The sequence below is a fragment of the Atta cephalotes genome (assembly GCF_000143395.1).
Source record: "Atta cephalotes unplaced genomic scaffold scaffold00005, whole genome shotgun sequence".
Taxonomy (NCBI): domain Eukaryota; kingdom Metazoa; phylum Arthropoda; class Insecta; order Hymenoptera; family Formicidae; genus Atta; species Atta cephalotes.
This window is the reverse complement of record NW_012130069.1, coordinates 1886676-1897606: the sequence shown is the minus strand read 5'-3', so window position 1 is coordinate 1897606 and position 10931 is coordinate 1886676. Positions and strand designations below refer to the sequence as shown.

The following is a 10931-nucleotide window of genomic DNA, read 5'->3' as shown; positions in this document are numbered from 1 at the left end:
TATATATATATATATATATATATATATATATATATATATATATATTACAAATGTTATGAGATATATATATTTTATGTAATGCGTTTATTGCATTTAGTGCACTGAATTCAATCTATAAACTTTGTATGTTTTGGGCATAAATCCCGCCCGCTAAAAATGCGGTATATTCCAAATAGATGGGATACAAGACAACAAACTGAACAAAGAAAGAACAAAACATTTATATTTTGCTATACAACATGCTTTACTATTCCTGTACATGTACGCACAAAATAACCATTAAATCTTTTACACGCCCTATAGTATCATTTTAATCATTTTACGTAGATTATAATTTATGATGGCGCTATTATTATATATTATTACAGTGACAAATCGATTCAACTCACAATAATTTCATTAATATTAACAGTAAGAAGCTGAAATCAATATTAATATAACATAAAGACATATAACAGAATATTGCAGAAAAATTACCCTCACTCCTTCTATTTTTTCTGACTTCTGCGTAATCCCAACGCGGTATATTTGCCGGAGTTACTCTATTAATTTAATAGAAAAGAACGAATAAGCACACATCAAATTTAATCTTGGAGTAAATATAAAAAGTACAATATCTTCAAAAACATTTTACTAATAAAATAATGACACAAAACTGTTTAAAAATTTATATTACTTATCACTCTGTTATAATACGAAATTGATATATGATACGATATATGATATGATGATGATATAGGATTAAATTTTAAAAAATTTTTTCCCACCTGTCTCAATTTTTAGCATGATAGATTGGATCTCCTGGTGATCACTAAAGACACAACTTCAACGCTCAATGCACATAAAATTTACACATGATAGCATTCTAGTGATAAAAATAAGAATATTTGATACGAAAACTGCAAACAATGCTTTACGGATACCGTAGTAATCGGTAATCGAATGAAAGCGCGATTTGTTATTTGAGATCGGATTGTCTCTTTAAAATGAAGAAAAATTTCATCCTGCGACATGTAAGAATGTTGTTACAGCTTTCGAAGGATGTCACGAGCATGAAGATGAAAGTGCGCACCGACGTGCAATCGCGAGAGATAGCAGCGCAACATACTAAGACGGTATTCACGCTGGAAAATCGGGTGGAGATGGCTACCAAAAGATTCAATTTGATGCTAACGGAAAATACGAAGCTGCGCGCTGAGATTGAAACCTTGCTGAACGAACGGACGCAATTCATGCAGGTGTGGAATAAGCTGATCGGCCAATTGAACACTGGTAAACAGGTCATCAACGATCTGATCGAACAGGCAACGGTTACGTTCAATCAGCGGGACGAGGAGCTCAACAAGATCCAAGCACTTCGCGAGAGGTAGGATGCGACGCGGATTTTCCGCGTCGTTGATTGGTGCCACATCGTGAAACTCGATCTGCGCAAGCTAAAATGTTAGTGATTTACACAACATCGCTGCCAATCAATAATCATTTATAAAGTCGCGAAAGTGGAAACCTTCGCCAGATCGTTGTCCCCATAATTCAAATGGTTTTTTTGTTACTAACTACGCGAAATCTCAGATATTCGCATTCTTAATGAATGTCTGATACGGTCTGATATTTGATACAAATAAAAAGTCTATTTGATCCTCCGTGGCTGTACGTAAAGTATAGATTTCGTAAAGCGATAATACAATTTGCAAGCACTAACACGGAGGCTCACATAGGCATTTTATTTGTATTGAATTTATTCTTAGAGCCACAATTATTATTATAACTTACTTTAGCCTCGTCGTTGTCTTTGAATTAGAAACTCGGAGAGCAATGATCGGTAGAGCCAATGGCGCATAGAATTTCCGCCGCTCGCGCTTTCCGTCCGATATGCCGTAACGGTTTCTTGAATTTATTCAGTCGCGAATTTGCGTAATTTTTTTATCGAGCAAAGAGAAAAATTCCGATCAACATAAATTGATCATAAACTGAGAGAGAAGGCATTTGTTTTCAGAGGAATAAGGGACTTGAAGAATCACACATTGGAAATGTGCGAACTGAAGAGAACTCTGGATAACGAGATGAAACTGCAGGAATTTCTTGGTGTGAAAGGACAGTTCCGCGAGATGGTCGATCTGAATGCGAAGAGGGAAGCCGAGCGACAAGCTAAACGGGAAGAGAAACAGAATAAAATAGCGGCCTTCACGCAAATCTTGCAGACGATCAAGCAATTCACTGGTACCGTAAACCGGCTCTTACTTACAATTAGAATAATCAGGCAATCTGATTTTCAAGAATGAGTTCTCTCTTTGTAAAGTGTTCTCGGATTTTCTCACGGAACTCTTAAACTTGCCCTAGTTTTCTAAGTGTTTTACAATTGAAGACGTAGGTGTATGTCAATCTAGTATTACTAATTGTAAGATGAAATTTATTAAAGCCCAAAGAGAAAGAAGAGAGAGCTAATTAAGAGTTCAAATCAACATGAAATTTTTAGAACTTTAAATAGTTTAATCCTTAGATTAAAATTATATTAATCAGTAATAGCGGGTTAATACTTACACAATATCCAAACTTTATATTTAATAACTTGTATTATTGATCTAAAATCTTGATTCCAATTAATGCGGCAAAAATAAACAGGAGAGCAAGAAATCGACAAGCTTACTGCGCACTTCATCAAGCAAGAAGAGGAGAATTTCGCACTCTTCAGTTATGTGAACGAGCTGAACGACGAACTAGAGAGTCTTCAGACGAGGATGGAACAGCTGACAGTAGCTATCGATGAGGCACGTGCTTTAAATGTTCATCGCGATCAAGAGCAAGCTGAGAACTTGGAAAAAATCACCAAGGAATTGGAAGAACAAATAGCACTAGCGGACACTGCTGAAAATAATCTTGCTAAGGTTAAAAGAGAAAATTATTCGGAACTTGCTGGAAATTTCGTGCTAGGATTATTTTCTTGAAACTTGAATTTAGAACGAAAAACATTATCGTTCGCTTAAATTTATAATGTTAAAATGTTCAATTAGAGTTATTTTTAATCATTTCTATAAGTCGCCTGTTTCTACTCAATATGACGTTAATTTAACTAAAACAATAAAGTTAAATGGTTTAATTCAGAAACATTATTAAATTTGACTCAAATTTAGTTTAAATATTATTTACTAATGTAAGTGTTAATATGGATGCTTTGAAACTAATCACAGAAATGAATTGCTTTGTATTTTGACATACGTTGAAATTAAAAGTAACAAATGTTATTTGAGTAAGAATTGGGTTACTCTTTTGATATCTGTCAATGTTGATTAATAACAAAATGTCCTGAAATCGTCATTAGCAAATTAACTCCGCACTTTTCAAGGATTATTTTGTCATTCTTGAGCTTATTTTGTTGTACCCTTGATCCTAATAAAACGAATTTTGATATCCGCATGACGACTCGGTAAACTGCAGTCCGAATGAATAATAAACGATTACTCATGTTTCATTCCAGTGCAACAACGTAATGGACAAGCTGCTGCAAGGAATCGACAGCCTCTTCAAGGCGATACGCTGCGACAATTCACCGATTTTAGAATTATTGGGCGACAATACTCACGTTACCATGAGCAACGTCATGCTCTACTTGGGTATTATCGAGAAACGAATCACCGAGATGTTCCACAAGGTCTATTGGGTAGACAAGGAAAGCAAAGTTCCACAATTGCGGCTGGATGAGGAGAAGAGACCCAAGCTGGAAGTGCCCGTTCTCAATCGTATCGTACCCACCCAACCTTGTGTCCTGTGAGTCTTATTTATACCTTCTCACGTTCCTTTATCCTATCCTTGAACCAGTCCTTCTGATCTATCGAGTATTCTCGAGATTTTCCAATATTTCGAACGTTTAGCCCTGAATGTGATAATCTAATTTCCGTTTGATACTTAAAATAGATCAGTTCTTTTCCTATCAAAACACGAATTAGATAGACACTTACAATACATACAAGTAATAATATTTAATCAGTGTATATATCTAATCAGTATGACAGTTAGGAAAAGATTTTATTAGCTGATTATAATCGGCGTTAAACACACATCGAGGATATCCGGACCGTGTGTCAACTTTCATCTGACTACTTTAACGTCCTCAAATGCAGCTGTGTGGAACAAGAACATATGCAGTTCGTCTCGGAGGGTCTAGAGGTACCACTGACACGTGCCGAAGCCATGCAGAAGCTGCAAGAACGGCTCATGGAGGATTACACAGAACTGCTTCACAACGTGTCTGGCTGTCACTTACCGGCAGCTAGGAAGATTATTCAAAGACGTTATCAATAAACGGAATTAACGACGGCACATTTTTTTCGTGGATTTGTGATGTGGATTTTGCTAGGATTCTAACAACGTTCGCGGGAAGCTTACAAGGATTCAGCCAATGAGGGAATCGCCAGATTGTTGCAAACGCAATAGCGACACAAAGAAAATAATAATTTTACGAATTGATTTTTGTGAATTGTATTTATTTATTTTAATTAATTTTATTTTCAAATATATATATATATATATATTTAAAAAAAAACATTCATTTTTTTTCTATGAAGGTGATACAATTTGAAATTTTTCGTTATTAAACAGCAGTGTTTCATTCATTCGCTAGCTTTACTACCGCTAGTTTTACCGCAGAATCACAATCAGTAATCGCGGTAATGAGATGATAGATACCTCTATTCATGCAGCGAACCTTTCTCTTTTCGTGCCTTCTTCTTGATAGTCTTGATAATTCGCTTCAATTCAAGGATAGTACGCTTAATGTGAATCAGCTGTTGTTCGACGTCCTCGCTGCTCACCTTGACGGGTATCTCTTTCCTCTTGCAAATCTGCTGATAGATGTTCCAACAGCACGCCTTCACTTGCGTAAGCTCCAAATTCTTCGTCGCGGCGGTTTCCTTTATTTTCGAAATGATCGTCTCCCATCTCAAAGTCTCCACTTTCGCTCGATCATATCTTTCTTGCAATTGCGCCACTTTATTATTCAGTCCCATCAATACTTGCGTCTTGGTTTCTGTCAAATGGTGCTGCATGTATAAAGAAAATTATCTCTATAACTCTTGGCTTTTCAATTCTTTTTTTTCTATTGAAAGGAAAGATGGCAAGAGAAAATATACCGTTTGAAAACGAATATATTTGAAAGCTAAGAGATATTAAATTCATAAAAGAGATTTATACGAGAAAAATTCGAGTAAAAATCATACAAAGAAAAGAATAGCAGATGTAAACATATATGGGTAAGAACACGTGATAAAATAAAACATAAAGAGATATTTCAGTAAAAGATATATGAAAAAAAGTACTATTTTGAATTTGCGAAAATTGATAGAGCACGTTATTGCGATATAGTACGTGTTAATTATATTTAGGAGCTGCGGACAATAGAAGAAATATTACAAGAATAAGAATTATAAAATATTAGAAAGATAAAAAATTAGAAATAAAAATTAAACGTAACGCACAATAAATATAAATAAATTTATTTATATCTGCTGTTGTTACATTTAATCTTTATTTCTAATTATTTTATTTCTCTAATATTTAATATTTATTCCTGTTCCTAATATAATTATGCCTCATATTTTATTTATATCTATTGTGTGTTAAGTTTAATCTCTATTTTTAATTTTTTAATTTTTCTAAATTTAATATTTATTTTGTTTCTAATATATTTCTTCCATTGTGAGCAGAATCTTAATGCAAAAATAAAGCGATTAAATTAAATAATTTATAATAGAATAATGTATATGTGCGAATTTATAAGATCATGATGAGACATATAAGACAGATGATTATTCGAACAATACTATTTTTGTTCCTTTTTCTTCTAGCATCTGAAGGTTTTTATCTTGTTGATCAGACAATGTCTGCCTAGTCTCGACTAAAGTTTCGTAGCGATTAAAAATTTCATTAATCGATTGAAACTCGCCCGTCTCGTTCACGACCTTGTCCAAGTAATTTTGGTACTTCCTGTATTCCCCTACGAATCGCTGCATTTTATCACGTACGCCTATCATATACTGCAATTTCTGCTCCAATTCCTCGATCTAATAAAAAAAAAATATCAGTTACAACCGATATATGAAATTCTTCTTGATTTTAATTGTAAATTGTAAGTCGCTCGATTGAAATTAAGATCACGAGGTCCTTTTCGGAGTTTTCTTTCCTTAACTGCGTACTTCTTGCTTGTATTTTTCCTGACGCTCATGCTCCTCCTTGATCTTTTGCTCAGCTCGCTCGCACTTCTCGATGTTCTGCCTTACGAGCGTATTAAATTTTATGAGAGACTGTCGCAATTGCAATTGCTGCTCTCTCGCCTCCTCCCATTGCTCATCCATATATTTACGTCTTATTGTCTGTTCCTCTCGTTTCTCCTTTAATATTTCATTAATTTCAGCTAATTCTTGACGAATCCTGATCACCTCGGTTGCCGGACAAACCCTCGCTTTGTCCCATTCTGGATATTTTCTAATATTGTTATACATAATGACAAGAATGTAACTTATAAATATAATAAATAACAAAATATGACAAATTAAATTTATTTTAAAATTTATTAAAAATATAATTGTTTTTGTTATTAATAAAATTAACATGAGAATTGATAATTTTATTGTACTGTCCGCGCGCGCTTCGTATTCTTATCGATTGTTATATGATACAGTAGATTGTCTATTTTTACGTTCCTTATATATCTTCGAACTATTTTATTATGCCTACCAATTATTGATAAACGCATGGTCTTTTGATAAAGAATAATTAAAAATATCTTATTACAACATTTATAACTATTTGTTAATTACTTGATAGACTGACGTTCCTCTTGCTTAGATATAAAGTACTCCAAAACTGCTTTCTGCGAATCGGTCGGGATAACAGTCCTTTGCACGAGATTTCTCGACTTATCTTGCGCCATAGCCATTTCTTTTTCTTTTCAAAACGTTTCTTTATTAACAATTCAATAAATGTGTCAATACGAGAGTGTCTGTAGGCTTTTAAAAAAATGACGTGAAAGAAAGCACATGTTTGCTATGTACGACTGATCGATCAAACAAATTGAATGCAGTCGCGTACACGTAGGCGCAAGAAAGAGACAAGAAACACGTGGTATAGACAGTGTAGACACGTAGTGGAAGGGAAAGTCGATGGCAGGAGAGGCATTGTTGAAAATAACGAACCAGATTTTATTTATATCGTACACTTTATACAAGAGCTAACAACGACCTTATTAAAAAAAAAATGCATAGTTATTAGATATCACGCGGATGAAAGAGAGAGATGAACGGAAGGGGGGTTGGCGAGAATGATCAAAGCGTATTCGTTCATGAGTGGACTTCCTGGCCGAGCAGAGAAAGTTGCTTGAGCAATTGCTTAGCGTTGTTGAAGGTCGTGGAGCCGTAGATCACTCGTTTATTCACCCCAGCTCCGCTTCGTTGCTTCACATAGTCCACCAGATTCTGGTACTCTATGTAATTGCCGCCGCCAACTACAAAGACTATCACATCCTGGAACGTCGGCCGATTCTTCGGCATCTGTTCGGTGTGCTTAAGTTGCTTCGGATCCAGATAGAGGTAATCCTCGGTACGCGAGGACTGCTTAGATTCCATCAGTTCATCCACTATCTTGGTGACTGGTAGATTATGCTTTTTTACTACCAGATTCTTCACGCCCTCCATGACGAATGATGAGCCTTGATTCATCAGTTTGGAGAACATACTGACTGTCTTGGTACCGCCGCCTTCGTAACTACTCTGGATCTCGGCTATCCTAGTGTAATTGCGTAACCGCTTTATATATATCAGTGGATTCAGATCGCAGCCGGCTGCGGTTAGTGCCGTCTCCAATTTATTGTAATCCGCGTCGGACATATTCGTGCAAATAAAATAAATAATAGCAAGACGTAGTTTATCTTCAGGAGTGCCGCAGTCTGGATCGCCGATGGTTTCCAATACGCTCCGATCCAACGTTTGCTTGCTCATAATTTTTTCCTCCAGTTCGAAGAACGTATCGAGTCGTCTAGACTTGATAGCGTTCAGAATACCTGTGGCTACTGAAGTGTGCATATCGATCAGCCGTTTCATCTCCAGGAGTTGCGGCAACGAATTCACGGCGCTCGTCAAACGCGCTGTGTTATTGGATACCATAGACAACGCTACCTCGCTGTCATTGTCAATGCCCATAGAGAATTTGAGTTTCTTCACGTCCTCCTCGAAAGTACGGTACTGCTCCAGCTCCTCCTGTATGGCCTCTGCCACTCTGGGGAACGGACTACCTTTGTGCTGGCACCAGAAGCGATCCCGGTTGTCCAGTTCGTAAGCGCGTGTCTTGGAGCGTGTCCCACCAGTGGGAGATCGTCCTACATTCTCCTCTACAACAAGCCTATTCAATGCCATTTCCAGAACATCATGTGCCAGTGCCTGGTACGTCCAGGTGTGATGCAATGGAGTAGCCATATCAACGTTACGGTCCAACACAATGAGCAGAGGCCTCTGAAAACTGTAATGGCCAGTTGCAGATGCTTCACCCTCGAACAGATTGTTCCTCGCATCCCATACGTTCTCTCGCAGTTTCTTATCGATCATCTTGGCAACCATCTCAGCAGCATTACCCCTGGGACATCTTATGATCGGCACGGTGCCCAAAGTGACAAATACTGAAAACAAACAGTCTACAATAATATCCATTACAGACTCCATTTCGCTGTCTTTGACATCACCACGGTTGATCGCATGGTAGGATATCACATCGCTGTTCTGATGTCGCAGGACAAACAGATCATCCTCCAGAGTAATAAAGTTCAGGTACTGATCGAACACCTTGTGAATGCTGGCGACGACACCACCGAGCAACGCCGCAGTCGCCAGATCTTCCATCCTCTGCCGGCTAATTGGCGAAATGAAATTCAGATGATAGATATCATACAGGCCGTTCTGCAGATCCTGGCCGATCCTGCCAAGATTTTCGTCCGTGGGCGCGCAGAAATAGATCGCCGGTACCTCAGGGATAGAGTCACGGTCCGAATGCAACTGCATGTGTAACGTGATGCCAAGCTCGCGCAGCTCCTTGACAGAGATCAACGGCGATATGATGTCCTGGCCAAGGCGATCGTAAACGAGAATCTTCCACGTGGGCACCGCGCTTTCGAGCCCCGGCTCGGGCAAATTCAGATTCAGCATCTGCTTCAGAGCGTTTATTTGACGATCGCGTAGGCTCATCTTGGCGGGCCTATCGAGGAACTTAACCTCGCACGCGATACCCGGGTACTCGTACTCGATCGAGAACCGGAGGCCAGTCAAGTTACGTGGCTCGTAAACGCCACTGTGATTCCTAGGAGATGTCGAACTTGACGCGCACTCGGTATCGCATATAGAGTAGAATTCTTAGAAATCTGTTAACCTTCGATCTTGCACTCCCTTCGAACTGTCAAACTATTCGTATGATGGAGAGACGGACACGTCACATTTTTCATGGTCGATATAAATGTATTTACATGAGTTATCTAAAAAGCACAGTGATCTCATTTACCTACAGCAAACATAACGTAACATTTACCTAGTTACTTCGCAGTTACCTAAATTATCTATCATTGCTCTATCACGACCAAGATAGCGGTCATGTAACTTTTTCTCTAAACACATTCATATACAAAAAATTTTCACTTTTCACGTTTCCATTCTAAAGAAAAAGTTATACATGATTGTTACTCAGCAATATTCAAGAGAACATTTACATCAAAATAATATCTTGTACATTCCGGGAAAAAATATTTCATGTTTAAATGTACAATATAAACATGTATAATCATATATGAAATATGTCCATATATCTTTATTTCTTTTGTAAAATTACTGTTTATACAGAAAACAGTATTTAATGATAATGAGAACATAAAAAACAAAAAGGATAATTTTCGCATTTTGTTTTTTATTACAGGAAGTCAGGTTTGAAAAAATTACTCATATATAATTATATACATATAATAATTTATATATAATTAATTATATATAAATTAATTATGAGTAATTTTTTCTCATTTCTTCAAATCTTGAATTTCTGTAAAAGAAGCAGTGCGAAAATTATTCTTTTAATTGTTTTTTATACCAAATTTTTTATATCAATTTAATTGTTTTTTTCTCTTATTATTGTTTTTTGTACCAAAGTAATTTTACAAAAGAAAGAAGGATATATAGACATATTTCATAATTATATATGAAATGTATATATATATATATATATATATATATAAATTTTTCCCTGAATATTTCAGCAGCGTTGTTTAATTAAAATCAGACTTCTGCATTTGTTTTTGTAAATATATAATATTCCCTTATAATTACAGATTACAAATTTTATGCAAGATTTTCTCATATAATTTAATAAACATCTTCCGGAGAACATAAGCAATGTGTAATACAATACAAAAAAAATTATTATAAATTGTATAATATTAAGGTAATACAATACAAAAAATAATTAAAGTTTATGATAATTAATATATTATTTGACTTTAATAATTGATAAATAAATATATATACATATAAGCGGGATAGAAGCTCAAGTGTTTAGTGCAACGATAACGTATTCAAACGTATTGCCTAGTCAAAGATTTCTTTACGATGACTTTTAAATATCTTGTTAGAGTTTTTCTACAATAAGCCATTAATAATATAAATCAGAAGACAGAAACTAGAAACTGACTAATCACAGTCGAATATAACAAAAATAATTGATTATAATCGATTTCTAGCTTCTAACTTTCAATTTATTACTAGTGGCTTATTACAGAAAGCCTCTTAGGCTGGATTGCATCAATGTTACTTTAATTTTAAGTAAGGCTTAAAAATAATAATAAGATAAATTAAAAATACTCTCTCCCTTTCTATCTTTCTGTCGGCTTTAAAAAAAGAAAAAGATTTTTAAACTCC

General features: G+C 35.8%; 3 protein-coding genes across 3 annotated transcripts in view; 1 reads left to right on the top strand and 2 right to left on the bottom strand.

The window, feature by feature from the left end:
- LOC105626279 (coiled-coil domain-containing protein 63-like) overlaps nucleotides 1–4296 on the top strand; it is a 7252-nt gene extending 2956 nt beyond the window's left edge. The window contains exons 2-6 of the mRNA XM_012207582.1: nucleotides 1032–1366; nucleotides 1994–2217; nucleotides 2620–2882; nucleotides 3473–3762; nucleotides 4116–4296. Of these exons, the coding sequence (XP_012062972.1) occupies nucleotides 1032–1366; nucleotides 1994–2217; nucleotides 2620–2882; nucleotides 3473–3762; nucleotides 4116–4296 (1293 nt within the window). The remainder of the gene's footprint in view (nucleotides 1–1031; nucleotides 1367–1993; nucleotides 2218–2619; nucleotides 2883–3472; nucleotides 3763–4115) is intronic.
- A 386-nt stretch (nucleotides 4297–4682) lies between these two features.
- LOC105626277 (coiled-coil domain-containing protein 42 homolog) lies at nucleotides 4683–6928 on the bottom strand. The gene is made up of 4 exons (XM_012207581.1): nucleotides 6810–6928; nucleotides 6186–6474; nucleotides 5814–6053; nucleotides 4683–5033 (listed from the first exon to the last, which is right to left on the bottom strand). The coding sequence occupies exons 1-4, from the start codon at nucleotides 6926–6928 to the stop codon at nucleotides 4683–4685; spliced, it is 999 nt and encodes a 332-aa protein (XP_012062971.1).
- A 241-nt stretch (nucleotides 6929–7169) lies between these two features.
- LOC105626276 (protein sly1 homolog) lies at nucleotides 7170–9221 on the bottom strand. Its single transcript, XM_012207580.1, has one exon. It carries the CDS (start codon nucleotides 9219–9221, stop codon nucleotides 7329–7331), a length of 1893 nt encoding a protein of 630 aa, XP_012062970.1. The 3' UTR covers nucleotides 7170–7328.
- Between the last annotated feature and the right edge of the window lie 1710 nt (nucleotides 9222–10931).

Coding starts and splice junctions, on each gene's coding strand:
- LOC105626277 (XM_012207581.1), bottom strand. CDS start 6,928: ATGGCTATGGCGCAAGATAAGTCGAGAAATCTCGTGCAAAGGACTGTT. Junction 6,475..6,809: donor GAGGAACGTCAGTCTATCAA/GTAATTAACAAA, acceptor TAACAATATTAG/AAAATATCCAGAATGGGACA. Junction 5,034..5,813: donor AAGAAAAAGGAACAAAAATA/GTATTGTTCGAA, acceptor TTATACATGCAG/CACCATTTGACAGAAACCAA.
- LOC105626276 (XM_012207580.1), bottom strand. CDS start 9,221: ATGAGCCTACGCGATCGTCAAATAAACGCTCTGAAGCAGATGCTGAAT.